This window comes from Microtus oregoni, unplaced genomic scaffold, assembly GCF_018167655.1.
Source record: "Microtus oregoni isolate MIOR12 unplaced genomic scaffold, Mior012 000028F_ref0000031, whole genome shotgun sequence".
In the NCBI taxonomy this organism is placed as follows: domain Eukaryota; kingdom Metazoa; phylum Chordata; class Mammalia; order Rodentia; family Cricetidae; genus Microtus; species Microtus oregoni.
Window position 1 is genome coordinate 4,541,106 of NW_024543087.1, and position 14,225 is coordinate 4,555,330.

At 48.1% G+C, this 14,225-nt stretch overlaps 1 protein-coding gene across 1 annotated transcript in view; it reads left to right on the plus strand.

Moving 5' to 3' along the window:
- Positions 1-14,225, plus strand: part of Scn11a (sodium voltage-gated channel alpha subunit 11) — a 76,594-nt gene that overhangs the window by 32,671 nt on the left and 29,698 nt on the right. Inside the window, exons 11-15 of the mRNA XM_041676947.1 lie at positions 3,293-3,422; positions 4,966-5,204; positions 6,628-6,819; positions 9,461-9,817; positions 12,572-12,973. Of these exons, the coding sequence (XP_041532881.1) occupies positions 3,293-3,422; positions 4,966-5,204; positions 6,628-6,819; positions 9,461-9,817; positions 12,572-12,973 (1,320 nt within the window). The remainder of the gene's footprint in view (positions 1-3,292; positions 3,423-4,965; positions 5,205-6,627; positions 6,820-9,460; positions 9,818-12,571; positions 12,974-14,225) is intronic.

A 14,225-nucleotide genomic window follows, 5' to 3' on the forward strand; every position in this document is an offset into this window, starting at 1 on the left:
AGGGGACAACAACAAGAGTCTGGATTGGTAGAATGGGGCAATCACAAAAGATCTTGAAACAAAGCTGAGAAGTTCATTCAGTCTTCGTGCTGAGGGTAGGCAGTAGGAAGCTGTGAAGGGCTGTAACCAAGAGAATGAGATGTGTGTCTTTTGTTTTGTTTTGTTTTGTTTGTTTTTGAGACAGTGTCTCGCTATATAGCTCTGGCTGTCCTGGAGCTTGCTATGGAGACCAGGCTGGCTTCAGACTCACAGAGATTCCCCTGCCTCTGCCTCCCAAGTGTTGGGATTAAAGACATGCGCCGGTACTCCCAGTTAGAGGTTCATTTGTTTTTATTTATTTAGTGGGTTTTGTTGTTGTTTTGAGAAGAAGAGTCAATATGTAGCCTTGGCTGCTGGGAGCTTGCTATGCAGACCATGTTGGTCTCAATTTTACAGGCATCCATTTACCTCTGTCTCCTGAGTCCTGGGATTAAATGCACCACCAGTCCCAGCTGTCCAGGCCCAGCTGGAGATGTATGTTTTTGAAACCCTGGATGTAGGTTGATACTAAAGAAACTGTGCTTTTGCATTGCTGACATTTACTGCTTGCTATCGGAATACAACCTTAACCACCTAAGATTTGTTTTCCCTCATTCCCACGCTCATCTCCTGACTGTGCTTCCTTGCTAATGATTTATTACTCGCTGTGGGCATTATATTTTTTTACTCATCCCAGTGGCTCCCCACCTTCCTACTGATGCGACCCTCCTGTTGTGGTGACCCCCAGCCACAAAACTGTTTTGTGGCTACTTCATAACTGTAATTTTGCTACTGTTATAAGTCATGATGTAAATGTCTGTATTTTCCGATGGTCTTAGGCGACCTCTGCGGAAGGGTCATTCGACCCTCAACGGGATTGCCACTTATAGGTTGAGAATCTCCACTTATACTGCGGAAACAACGTTGGGTGAAATGAAGATGCTAGTGGTTTTTGTATTTCATTTCAAAATGGGTCGCAAGGCAGAAGAGAAGACTCGTGACATCGGTGACTGGCCCAACAGTACTTCTAGTGCAGTGGTGGCCCAGCAACAAGTCTCGCAAAGGAGACAAGAGGCTTGAAGATGAAGGGCATAGTGGCCAGTCATCGGAGTTGACAGCAGCCATCAAAGCCCATCCTTTTCCCACTCGAGAGAAGTCGTCAGTGGACTCAGCACGGACCGTTTAAGGCCGTTTGACATTTGAAGTACATTGGAGAGCTAAAAAAACTCATGAATGCCTCATGAGCTGACTGAAAATCCAAGAGGTGCATTATTTACGCTACACAACAACAGGCCGTTTCTCTACTGAATTGTGACATTTGAGGACCAGCGCATCTCATACGACAACCAGGGATGACTGGTTATGGCAAAGCATTTTCGACAACCAAGCCTGCTCCAGACAAAGGTCTCGGGCACTCTTTGGTGGCCTGCTGCCAGTCTCATTTCTTGAAGCAACATCATTGCATGTGAGGAGTGTGCTCAATAGGGGAGATGCACTCAAAACTGCACCGCCTGCAGCTGGCCTGGGCCAACAGCAAATGGCCAGTTCTTTTCCACAAGAAAACCTGAACGTACGTCACACATCGAGCCCTTCAAAAGTTAAATGAATCCAAATGTTGTTTCACCTGCCACATTCACCTGGGTGCACCAACCTTCCACCATGTCTTCGAGCATCTTGACAATGTTTTGCAAGGAACACACTTCCTCAGCCAGCGAGTTGCAGAACAGGCTTTCTGAGAGTTCGTGGAAGCCCAAGGCAGGGATTTGTATGCTATTTGGATAAACACACTTAGTTCTTGTTGGCAAAAACATGCTGATTGTAATGGCTGCCAGTTTGATTAATGAAGGTGTATTTGAGCCTGGTTATAATGATTTAAAGCTCACGATCTGAAACCGAAATTTCTTTTTCAACAAGCTAAACACATTGAAGAGAGGGGATTGGAGGAGACTAGAAAAAAACCAATTAAGACGTTGCCACAGTAACTCCAAGCAAGAGGTGGCGGCAGCGGCTTGTGTGAGGACTAGAGCAATGTGTAACTTTTCCTGGGGGAGAATAAAACATCTCACCCAGATAGGGCATCAATGACAGATCAAAGAAAGAATTCCATCCAAGCCTAGCTTGGTGAGCAAGTGATTTTATTGGGGTTTCTTATAGGCACACTGGAGGACTAAAAGACTCCTGTATTATTGAAAAGCCCTCCCAGAGGTAAGAGATGACTCACAAAAGCTGCACCCCCAGAAGCCCATGTCCAGCTGTGTGCAGCTCAGCCAGAGTCGGCACTCTCTGGCAGCTGCCTACTGCACTTACGGTCTCATGGAAGCAGGTCAATGAGACGGCCCAGGGGGTAAGGGATGTGCTTCTAAGCCTGAAGACCAGAATTGAATCCTTGAGACCCGTATGGTGGGGTGGAAGGAGAGAACCAATCCCTTCAAGCTGTCCTCTACTCATGTGCTGTGATACAGGCACCTGCCAAATAAACACAATGTTTTAAGAACCTCATGACTTGGCCTTCTGGATCTTCTAATTTTTCAAATCTCTTGAATCTTGGGAGTTTCCCTAGCTTTCTGAGCCTTAGGAACCTCTGTCATTCTGGGAGGGAGTGTTTGATTTCATAAGAAATAGCTAAAGGCAAGAATGAAGAAAGATAAGCAAGCTGACCCACAGAAAGTGATACCCAGTGAACGAGCTGAAGTAGGCCATATGCTTGCGGCTTATTGAGTAGGTGACTTGTTGAGACAAGAAAGGACATACTTTAGGGGTGGGAAAGATGGCCAGTTCCATTTTGGATATGTAAGTGTTGATGTGCGCATGGGACATCCCAGAAAATATACTGAGTGGATCGTGTGAATCACAGAATTGAGACATGGTTGATGCTTGCTAGTAAAAATTATTCTTTTTTTTTTAAAAAAAAACTATGCTAATATTTATTAATCCTTAAAAATTATTCTTATCATTAAGGTAGAGAGTATTTGTTTGCTCTTTGTTGAAAGTGAATAAAACATAAAACCCAAGGCCAGACTCCAGAAACGCATGTGTGTAAGAACAGTGAATGGCCAAATCCCCTTTCTCTGATCTGTTTCACACAGGCAAAAAAAAAAAAAAAAAACCCACAAAAAACAAAACAAAACCCCCAAAACCCCCGAGCATCATACATGCTGGGGAGATACAGTGCACTGCTCCGTACAAATGCTCAGCATCTTTACTTGGCGTCTTTATGAGATGTGGGGAGTGTCAACGCCTGCCTTTAAAAGGCCCACTGTACTTTCTCTTGCAGCCACAACTCCTTGAGCAAACCAAACGACTGTCCCAGAACTTGCCCGTGGACCTCTTTGATGAGCACATGGACCCCTTCCACCGGCAGAGGGCACTGAGTGCCGTCAGCATCTTGACCATCACCATGCAGGGTGAGTTCCCCACTGGAGTTCTTTGTGTCCCCCCAGAAGCCCTCCACAGAGGGGGTTTCTTGGGAACCACCCCACTGTGCCATGGCGCGAAGGGAGACTCCTTGTGTCCCAGAAGCCTCTCAGTGGAGTGACTTGAGTGGATGGGCCTTCCTGGGAGTTAGCCCCTCCCAGTGGGTCCCTGGGTGGGAACGGGCTAGAGAGCGTAGACGGGCAGACTGGGCAACCTTAGAAGATCTGAATGACAACAGTGAGCCAAAAAGAGCACTCAAGACCTTGCTGGGAAGTGGCAGTTGTTGGCTAAGTTAGAGCCAGGAACCTGGTGTTGGCCAAAGAAGACCTTGTAGTTGAGCCAGGACACTTGCCCCAGGCATGGGACCAATGCTCAAGATCATGAAAAGCTGGGAATATGTGGGCCCTTTAGCACTTCTGAATTATTACCTGACCTTACTTGGCTTTTGTGAGTTCCTGAAATAGAGCCCAACAAATCAGGGGTGCAGGCAGCTATGGGGCTGAGCCTAAGTAGCTGCCAGAATGCCTGAATTTGTTCCTTTTTTTTTTTCATTTGGACAACAAAATAACCGAACAAAAGCTGCCTAAGGAAGAAAGGGAGGAAGGTTTATTTGAGATCACAGTTTGAAAAGCTCCATCATGATGGGGTGGGCATGTAGGCAGGAATGAGAGGTGACTGGTCACATTGTGCCTATAGTCAAGGGGGAGAGGGAGGGAGGAAGAAAGGGACGGGGAGAGAGTGGGAAGGAGGGAGCAAGAGAAGGGAAGAAAGAAGAAGAAGAGGTGGAGGGGGAGAGAGAGAGGGAGGAAGGGAGGGGAGAGAGGGAGAATGGCAGGGGGAGAGAGAATGAAGGAGAATGGGAGGGAGAGAGAGAAGAAGGGGAGAAGGGAGGGAGGGGGAGAAAGAGAGGAAGGGAGGAAGAGAGGGAAGGGAGAAGGGAGGGAGGGAGAGAAGAAAAGAGGGAGAAAGAGAGACAGAGAGAGAGAGAGAAGATTGCTGATGTTCTTGCTTTTTTTGTTTAATTCAAACCTCCACTAATGAAACAGTGCCTTTTCTTTTAAGGTAGGTCTTCCCACCTCTGTTAATCTAGGAAATTTCCTCACAGATGTGCCCAGAAGTTAGTCCCCTTGGCATTTCTAGATCCCACGAAACTGACAATTGACATTACCATCACGTAACCTTCCATTGCCCCCGCCCTTTTTTTCTCCTGAGCTCTGGCACCCCTGTACAGCCGTAGTCTCCATCAAGTCCTCTCTTAAGAAAGCAGAGTCTGTGCTACCTCTGTCTCTCACGGCCTCGTGGCCAGTCTGTGTTGCTCTCTCTGCGTCTGTGTCAGATACACTTGACTTTGCGGCATCTTAGCTGTGTGCAGAGAAGTGTGTCTCCTCTGTGCCATGCTCGGCAGGAAAACCTGTGTGACTGGCTACGTGTCACAAAAATCCGGGGGAAGAGGGGGGTGGGGGCACACGCAGGCAGAGAGCAGCCAGGCTGGCTCAGAGCAAACGCCTTCCCTACCCTTCCATTCTCTTCCAGAACAAGAAAAATCCCAAGAGCCTTGTCTCCCATGTGGGAAAAACTTAGCATCCAAGTACCTGGTGTGGGACTGTAGCCCTCAGTGGCTGTGCGTCAAGAAGGTCCTGCGGTCCGTGATGACCGACCCCTTCACTGAGCTCGCTATCACCATCTGCATCATCGTCAATACCGTCTTCCTGGCCATGGAGCATCATGACATGGACGACACGTTTATAAATCTACTAAAAATAGGAAACTGGGTAATCTCAGGCTCTTGGAAAGCATACAGAAGCTTGAATCTTAACTCTGTCCAGGTGCAGACTTTTTCAGTAACCATAACCCAGACTGCAACCTTGTTCCTGTAAATGGAATAAGGGCAAAAGGTGGCGTTGGATCAGAGGCTTTGCGCAGCTCACCTCTTTGGTTTTCACGGGCCTCAGTTTAACCTTCTAGCATGTTAAGGTCTCTTTAGTCACGTAGAAGCCATAGTGGACAATCCTAAAAGTAATGTTCTGAGTGATTTGAGAAAACTCAGAAGATGCTGACCAGGGCTGGGGATGTGGCTCAGTTGGCAGAGTGCCTGCCTAGCCTTCATGAAGCCCTGGGCTCAGTCCTCAGCGCCACAAAAATTAGGTGTGGTGATGCATGCCTGTGATCCCAGCCCTCAGAAGGTAGAGGCAGGGGGCTCATTCGTTCAAGGTTATCCTCAGTCCCATAGGAAATTCAGTGCTAGCCTGGGCTACGTGAGACTCTGTCTCACAACAATCCCCCCACCCCGGAAAAAAAAATGTGAACCATCTCCAGAGACCCACAGTAATGACCCCCATGCCCCACTGTGTTACCAGGGAAACCGTTGTTGTAAAACAATACAGGTTTGATCCATAGGTAAATCCTCAGGAAAGATGAACCAGGCAGATATGGGAGGGTCATGCTTTTGAGAGAGTGTATCATTGCTTGGTGGGGGAGTGGGGTGGGGACTTCCCGAGTATGTGTCACTGGTTCTTACTGCACAGACCGAGTCTCAGTTAAAATGGGAAATGGAAGATAGAGAGGAAGCCGAACTTTGAACAATTGCTCAGTCTCATTCACGGTTCCTGTGGGAGGCATCTTCTTTTCCTCAAGGGAAAATGAGTCTCTCAGAGATATCAGATACAACACACAATTAGTCAGTGGCTGCTTTACTCTAATTAGCTAATGGATTGAAAAATCTTACCAGAATATCCCATCTTCTCCTTGTAAAATTTCATGTTTCTAGCTGAAAAAGCAACACGTTCTCTTAAATTCTTAAAATAAGGAAACTCTCCCACTTTATGTATTTTCCTGGGGTCAGGCTAGCAAGAGAGAGCCTGAGGAAAGGGGGGCAGTGGAGGAGAAGGGTGAACAAGAAGGCACGCACGTGTCAAAATGTCACGTCAACCCACGGCTTTGTATGATGAGTTAAGACTTTAATAAAAGTGGTGTAAAGCAGAAATGTGGCTGGAGGTAGAATATGGGTCTAGCCCGACTTTCAGCGCCTCCTCGTGGGCTGCAGCTACCGTCATGTAGTGAGGTGCCTGTCGCTGTGTGCCTGGTGCCTGCGCCTTGGCTTGACTTCAGCCACCATGCTGATTTAACGATTTCTTCCCAACTGCTGTGGTTCGCTCTGCCCATCCTTAAGCAGGAGTCTCCTCTGTCCCATTGCAGGTTTTCACTGGAATTTTCGTAGCGGAAATGTGTCTAAAGATCATCGCGCTGGACCCGTACCACTACTTCCGCCACGGCTGGAACGTCTTCGACAGCATCGTCGCCCTTCTGAGTCTTGCCGACGTCCTTTACACCAACCTGTCCGATAAGAGCAGCCGCTCGAATCGCTCCTTCTTGGCTTCCTTCAGGGTGGTAAGGCGCTTCCTTCTGTTTTAAACTTATTTTTATTGCGTCCGTGTGTGGGTGCACATAGTGGCGCATGAGTGGAGGTCAAAGGGCAGCTTGCAGGAGTTGGTGATGCACCCCACCCTGTGCATTCTGGGGCCCAAATTCACACTCCGCAGGAAGTGTGTTTATCCACTGAGCCATCTCACCTGGTCTTTCTCCTCCTCTCCTCTCCCCTCCTCTCCCTTCCCCAGCTTTCTCCTTCCCTCTCCTCTCCTCCCCTCTCCCCTTTCCTCCTCTCTCCACCTCCCCACTTCTCCTCCTTATTTCACCTCCTCCTCTTCTTTCTTTTTGAGACACGGTCTCACTACGCAGCCCTGACTGTCCTGGACTCACCAATATAGACTCTCCTGGCTGTGAATTCCTATAAAGTGCTTGCCTTTGCCTCCCAAGCCCTGAGGCTCAAGGTGTGTCACTATACCTGGCCCTGGCTCCTCTTTCTTGATTTACGGTGTAACAACATTCTGAATAATTAATAATAATAATAATAAAATGAGTGGAGTCAATGGCTATCTTGGACCAATTCATCTCGCCTTAATTCCAGGACACAATTTGCATATATACTCACCTCCGTGGGTAACCCAGGCTGGCCTCAAATTCCCAGTCTTTCCAAGGTCGGGATTACAGGTGTGTGTCACCATACCCAGCTAGCTGAGGTTGATTTCTTAAAAACAGTTTCAGAAAGTTTTATGTATGTGTGCATGTGTATCTGAATGCACACTGCATGTGTGCGGGTGTCTGCGGAGGCCAGAAGACGAGGTCAGATCTGGACGCTAGCACCCGGTGAGGGTGCTGGGATCTGGGCTCCAGATCTGGGTTCTTGACAAGAACAGCAAGAGTTCTTGACTGCCGAGCCATCTTTCCAGCCCCAGAACAAGGTATCTGCTATTTTAAATAAAAATACAGGGCTGGTGAGATTGCTCAGGTAGGGTAAAAGTCTTGCTGCCAAGCCCAAGGACTCGAGATCGATCCTTGGGCCCCACATGGCGGAAGGGGAACTGATTCCTGCGAGCTGTACTTTGACCTTTGTTCTAGTTTTGTTCTGTTACTGTGATGTGACACTCTGGCCCAAAGTTACTTGGGTGAGTAAAGGGTTTATTGGCTTATACTTCCAGGTCATAGTTCATCAATGAGGGAAGTTAGGGCAGGAACTCACTCACAAAAAAGGAATCAGAGTAGAACCATGGATCCATGGAGGGATGTTACTCACCGGCTGTCTAACTCATACACACACACACACACACACACACACACACATTATATATACAGCACAACCCCACACGTGTAGGGGTGGTGATGGCCACCATGGACTCATCAACCAAGACAATATCCCCCAGGGTTTGCTCTGACCTGGACAGCCCTTCAATTGCAATTTCTCCAAACAACAGCCATCATATATATATGTGTTCCTCTCTCCACAAATAAATGAATAAATATAATTTTAAAAAGTTTTGGATAGGAGCTGGAGAGATGGTCTTGTAGTTAGGAGTACTTCCTGTTCTTCCAGAAGACCCAGGTTCAATTCCCAGCACTCACATGGTGGTTCACAACTGTCTGTAACTCCAGTCCAAGGGAACCTGACTTGAACTTCTAGTCTCCTCCAATGCTAAACATGTATGGCACACACACAGGCAATGCACCCATATATGTAAAATAAAAAGATGAAAAAAGAGATTTAAGTAAAAAAAAATGTTAGATAAGACTCTGCCCCAGGTGAGTGTAACCAGTTTTGAAAGTCCTAATGGCCATGGCTGAGAAATGTCACCTGCTTTCTGGATAAGCTCCCTGATATGTGAGCATAGCCCTGGATATGTGAGCATAGTTCTAGATTAGCTCCCTGATATATGAGCATAACCCCGGGTGTGTGAGCATAGCCCTGGATTAGCTCCCTGGTGTGTGAGCATAGCCCTGGATTAGCTCCCTGGTGTGTGAGCATAGCCCTGGATTAGCTCTCTGGTGTGTGAGCATAGCCCTGGATTAGCTCCCTGATATATGAGCATAACCCCGGGTGTGTGAGCATAGCCCTGGGTGTATGAGCATAGCCCTGGGAGTGTGAGCATAGCCCTGGGTGTGTGAGCATAGCCCTGGATTAGCTCCCTGGTGTGTGAGCATAGCCCGGATGTGTGAGCATAGCCTCGGATGTGTGAGCATACCCCTGGATTATCTCCCTGGTGTGTGAGCATAGCTCTGGATTAGCTCCCTGATATATGAGCATAACCCCGGGTGTGTGAGCATAGCCCTGGGTGTGTGAGCATAGCCCTGGGAGTGTGAGCATAGCCCTGGATTAGCTCCCTGGTGTGTGAGCATAGCCCCGGATGTGTGAGCATAGCCCTGGATGTGTGAGCATAGTCCGGATTTGTGAGCATATCCCTGGATTAGCTCCCTGGTGTGTGAGCATAGCCCCGGATGTGTGAGCATAGCCCTGGGAGTGTGAGCATAGCCCTGGGAGTGTGAGCATAGCCCTGGATTAGCTCCCTGGTGTGTGAGCATAGCCCTGGGTGTGTGAGCATAGCCCTGGATGTGTGAGCATAGCTCCGGATGTGTGAGCATAGCCCGGATATGTGGGCATAACTCTTCTTCCCTTTTTGTTTGTTGTCTGTCTTCACAGCTGAGGGTCTTCAAGTTGGCCAAATCCTGGCCCACTTTAAACACTCTCATTAAGATCATCGGCCACTCCGTGGGTGCGCTCGGAAACCTGACCATGGTCCTGACCATTGTGGTCTTCATTTTCTCCGTGGTTGGCATGCAGCTTTTTGGCACCAAGTTCAACAAGACCGTCTCTACCGGCCAGGAGCAGCGCACGCGGCGCTGGCACATGGGCGATTTCTATCACTCCTTCCTGGTGGTGTTCCGCATTCTCTGCGGGGAGTGGATCGAGAACATGTGGGAATGCATGCAGGGCATGGACGGCTCTCCGCTGTGCGTCATTGTCTTTGTGCTGATCATGGTGGTGGGAAAGCTCGTGGTGAGTCCCCGGCTTCCTTTCCATCCTTTTCCTCTTCCCTCCCACCCAGCTCAGTAACCCGTGTAGTCCGGTTTGCACTGCTCATATTCTTGGCTGTGTAGCCTTCCCGTGAAGTGTGGTTAATTTACCAGGAGCAACACTTTTTTTTTTTTAAACAATCTATTTTGCACATCATTGCCAGTTCTCTCTCCCTCCCTTCTTCCCGCTCCCTCCACATTCTCCCCACCCCACTCCCACCCACTCTTCAGAGAGGGCGAGGCCTCCCATGGGGAGTCAACAAACCCTGTCACATCACTTAAGGCAGAACCAAGGCGCTCCTCCCTGTATCTAGGCTGAACAAGGTATCCTTCCATAGGGACCGGGCTCCAAAGAGCCAGTTCGTGCATTAGGGATAAACACTAGCAGTGGAACCAGTATTTATCCCACACACTGCCCAAGCCACACAGCTGTCACCACATTCAGAGGGTCGAGTTCGATCTTATGCAGGCTGGGAGCAACATTTTAAAGAAAAGGGACCCTCTCCTGATAGCCATCAATTACAAATATCTCCTTGGGTAGGGGTGGAACTTCACGGCCCCTTCCCCTCTCCAGGCTGGGATTTGGTCCAGCTTAGGCCTGAACAGGTTTGTGCATGCTGTCGTAACTGCTGTGAGTTTGCGTGTTCAGCTGCCCTGCTATGGCTCAGTGGTCATGAGTCTTAGAAATATGCACAAGAGGGTGTGGGAAAAGAACTCACGTGGGAAGATCTCGATGTACAAGCACAAGGGCCTAAATTCCATCCCAGGACGAAGGAAAATGAAAACCTCATGTGGTGGCTGGCGCTTCTGTGCCAGTGCTGTGGGAACATGGAGACAGGCCATCCCTGAGACTCACTCGTTAGCCATCCTAGCCTACCTGGTGAGCGTCAGGCCAGGGAGAGACATTGTCTCAAAAAACCAAAACAATAGGCAGATGGCTCCAGAGGAACAAGATCTGAGGTTGACCTCTGTCTGTACAGCCTTCCCACACCACACACATACACACACACATGCATATACACACATGTACACACCCACACCCATACACATGTGTATACACATAGACACACACATCACACTCATACACACATGAAAAATGGTCCTCCCTCTGGGTCTTCTCATGACTCTAATTCCTAGAAGCATTAAGTAACAAAGTGAACAAATCTGTCTGCAGGTAAAAAAAGGTCTTTGTTCTTTCTCCAGAAACTTCTACTGTTGGGCTTCCTTACTGTGGAAGCAGCTTGAGTCTTTTCCTATAGCCAGCAGCTTAGATGTCAACGAGGAGGCCAATTAGACCCATATCAGTGAGGATGTGAAGAGATAAGGGCACATAAAGATCCTTAGACTTGAAACCAGAACCAAGTAGGGGTCGTGGGGCAGATGTAAGGAACTGTCTCACAGATAGCTTTATCCGGAGCGCCTAGAAAATGGTCTGCACAGCTGGCAAGTGAGCCAAGGTTCAGGGGAGCGGACATCGCTAATGGGAGGTGGAGGAGAAGAACTTTAAGACAGGATCTGTGGACGGCTGTGACAGTTGAAAAGGTGCAGGAGAAACGCTAAGAAAGGTCCAGAGCGAGGAATTCTGGTGAAGCTGGAGATCTCTGACGAGATCTATGCACACTCTCAGAGCACTGCTCAGCAGAGGGCAGTTCACAACCACCGGGAGCCCCTGCAGCTGGTGGTCTGAAGCCTTCTGGGCTCCGGAAGCACCTGTATACACAGTGCACATGTACACACACACTACACACACACACACACACACACACACACACGAGTAAACAATAAGAGGAATCTTAAGTTAAAAAATAAATTTGTGTACAAACATAATATATTAATTGTGACATTTACATATTTAACTTATTGTTTTTTTCTTATTTTCATGTGTATGCAGTATGTCATGAGTGTGTATGCTTGTTCTCATGTGTATGGGCATACGTGTATGCCCAGGTATGTGTGTGTTGGAGGGAGGTGTGCGGAGAACCTAAAGTGATGTCAGAAATCATCCTGATCACTCTTCCATCTTGTTCTCTGAGGCCAGACCTCTCAGTCAAGTCCAGAGTGCCCAGATATGGCTGTCCTGGCAAGCCAGCTTGCTCGGAGCTTGACTAGCTGTCTCTGAGCCTGAGATCCCAGGCGGGCTTCCATGCCCACCTGGCACTTAGGTGGGGATTTGAACTCTAACCATCTCCCTAATGCACAAGATTTGCCCTGTGGACCTCTTCCCTGCACACCCCCCCCCCCCCGTTCCCAGGGATTCCTGTTGTGCCCTCCCCACCCCAGCAGGACCCTTTCTGCTTCCATGTTTCCATTATTACCTCTGCCTCAAAAAAAAAACCCTCTTAATCTTGTAGTTTCCTTCCTATTTCATGTCTGACACCCACCCACTCACCTACCCACTCATCCACCCACACTCACATACACTCATCTGCAAAACCTTCAAAGTGGGACCTGCATATGAGAGAGAACACCTGGTGTCTGTCTCTCGGTGTCCGGATTCTCTCGGTATGATGGTTTCTGGATGCCCCCTTTTCTGTGTTTGTATCCCTTCACTTGCATTTTCTGTGTGTTTTCTCCCTGTTCTTTCTTGGTCTTCATCTTGTCACTGACTATGTAGGAGAGCTTTGCTGGGAAGGAGAGAAATTCTCATTTGATGATAATTTGAGCCTTGGGGGGAAGGTTGTTCTAGGAACTCTGAGTGCCTCTTCCTTTGCTAAATTTCCCTTACTACCTACCCCAGGTGCTTAACCTCTTCATTGCCTTGCTGCTCAATTCCTTCAGCAATGAGGAGAGGGACGGGCACCCCGAAGGAGAGACCAGGAAAACGAAAGTGCAGCTGGCTCTGGAGAGGTTCCACCGGGCCTTTTCCTTTGTGGGGCACGCTCTTCAGAATTTCTGTTGTAAGAGATGTCGGAGGCAAACCTCACCGAAGCCAAAAGAGATCCCAGCGAGTTTTGATAGTGAGAGTAAAGACAGTATTCCTCTGGATACAAAGCCCTGGAAGGAATTTGATGCACAAATGACTTTGGACTCTGGTCACGGCAGGCCTCGCTTGGCCCCACTTGCAGAGGAAGAGGATGACTTTGAATGCTTTGATGAATTCAGAGCCTCACGCATCTCCCAAGCTGGTGCTGAAGTTCAGGTATGGAAGGTCCACAATTCAGATTAGGTGTGGTTGAAACACAGTTATCATAGGGCACTTGTCACCTGTGTGTCCTAGGTATTGTTCAGGGATAGCTGGCTATAACATGTATGCGCTCTTTGACACATCAGCCTAATCCCAGGCTATGTCCCTGCATGACATGGTATGCCAGAAAATCTTTCCCAGCTTGACTAACTGGCAGTTTGGGTTTTAGTTGATCCCAATGTTGCCAGGTTGATAACCAGGAATAGCCATCACACACCATTTTTAGATGTCCTTGTAGGTCACCACAGCAAGGCTTCCAGTTTTATGAATATATCAAATCTCCATTTTGCAGCTGGGGAGGTTACTCAGTGGGTAAGGCGTTTGGACCTGAGTTCAGATCCCCAGCACACACTTTAAAAGAAGCCAACAATAGCAGGCATGGTGGATAGCGCCCATGGTGTGGGACAATTGTCTACATTCTGTTAATTATATTTTAAATAAATGCTGATTGGCCAGTAGCCAGGCAGGAAGTATAGGCAGGACAACCAGACAGGAAGTAGAGGCGGGTCAATGAGAATAGGAGAATTCTGGGAAGGAGGAAGCCCATTGCTCTGCAGTTGTGAACCTGCCATAGAAGAAGCAAGATGTGACTGCCTTGCTGAAAAAGTTACTGAGCCATGTGGCTAACACAGATAAGAATAATGGGCTATATAAGTTACAAGAGTTAATAAGAAGCCTGAGATACTGGGCCAATCAGTTTATAACTAATGTAGACTTCTGTGTGATTTCTTTGGGACATAACGATTGCAGGAACTGGGCAGGGCAGAACCCCCTGACAACAGCCCTGTAACTAGAGCACTGTGAAGATGGGGACAGGGGAATCCCTTCTCCTTACAGCCCAGCCAATCTAGCCAGTCTAGCCAGTTGGTGACTCTGTGTTCAGTAAGAGACTCTGTCTCAAAAGTAGGGTGGTAAAATTGATCCAGAAGGACATCAGGTCTCTACATGTACACACACACACACACACACACACACACACACACACACACTCATACATGCACACACATACATACAGTTTCCATCTCCCCCCACCCACCCACAGGGATATTTTATCTTTGATTTAATTGGACGGGGTGAGTCTTATTCTGGAACCATACTGTTTTGATTAAGTAACTTTACAATACATTCCTATTTCTGTTTTGTTCAGTAGTTTTCCCGGTCTACTTCCATGTTGAGTTTTTCAGGAGCAGAATTCACTCTCGCTTCA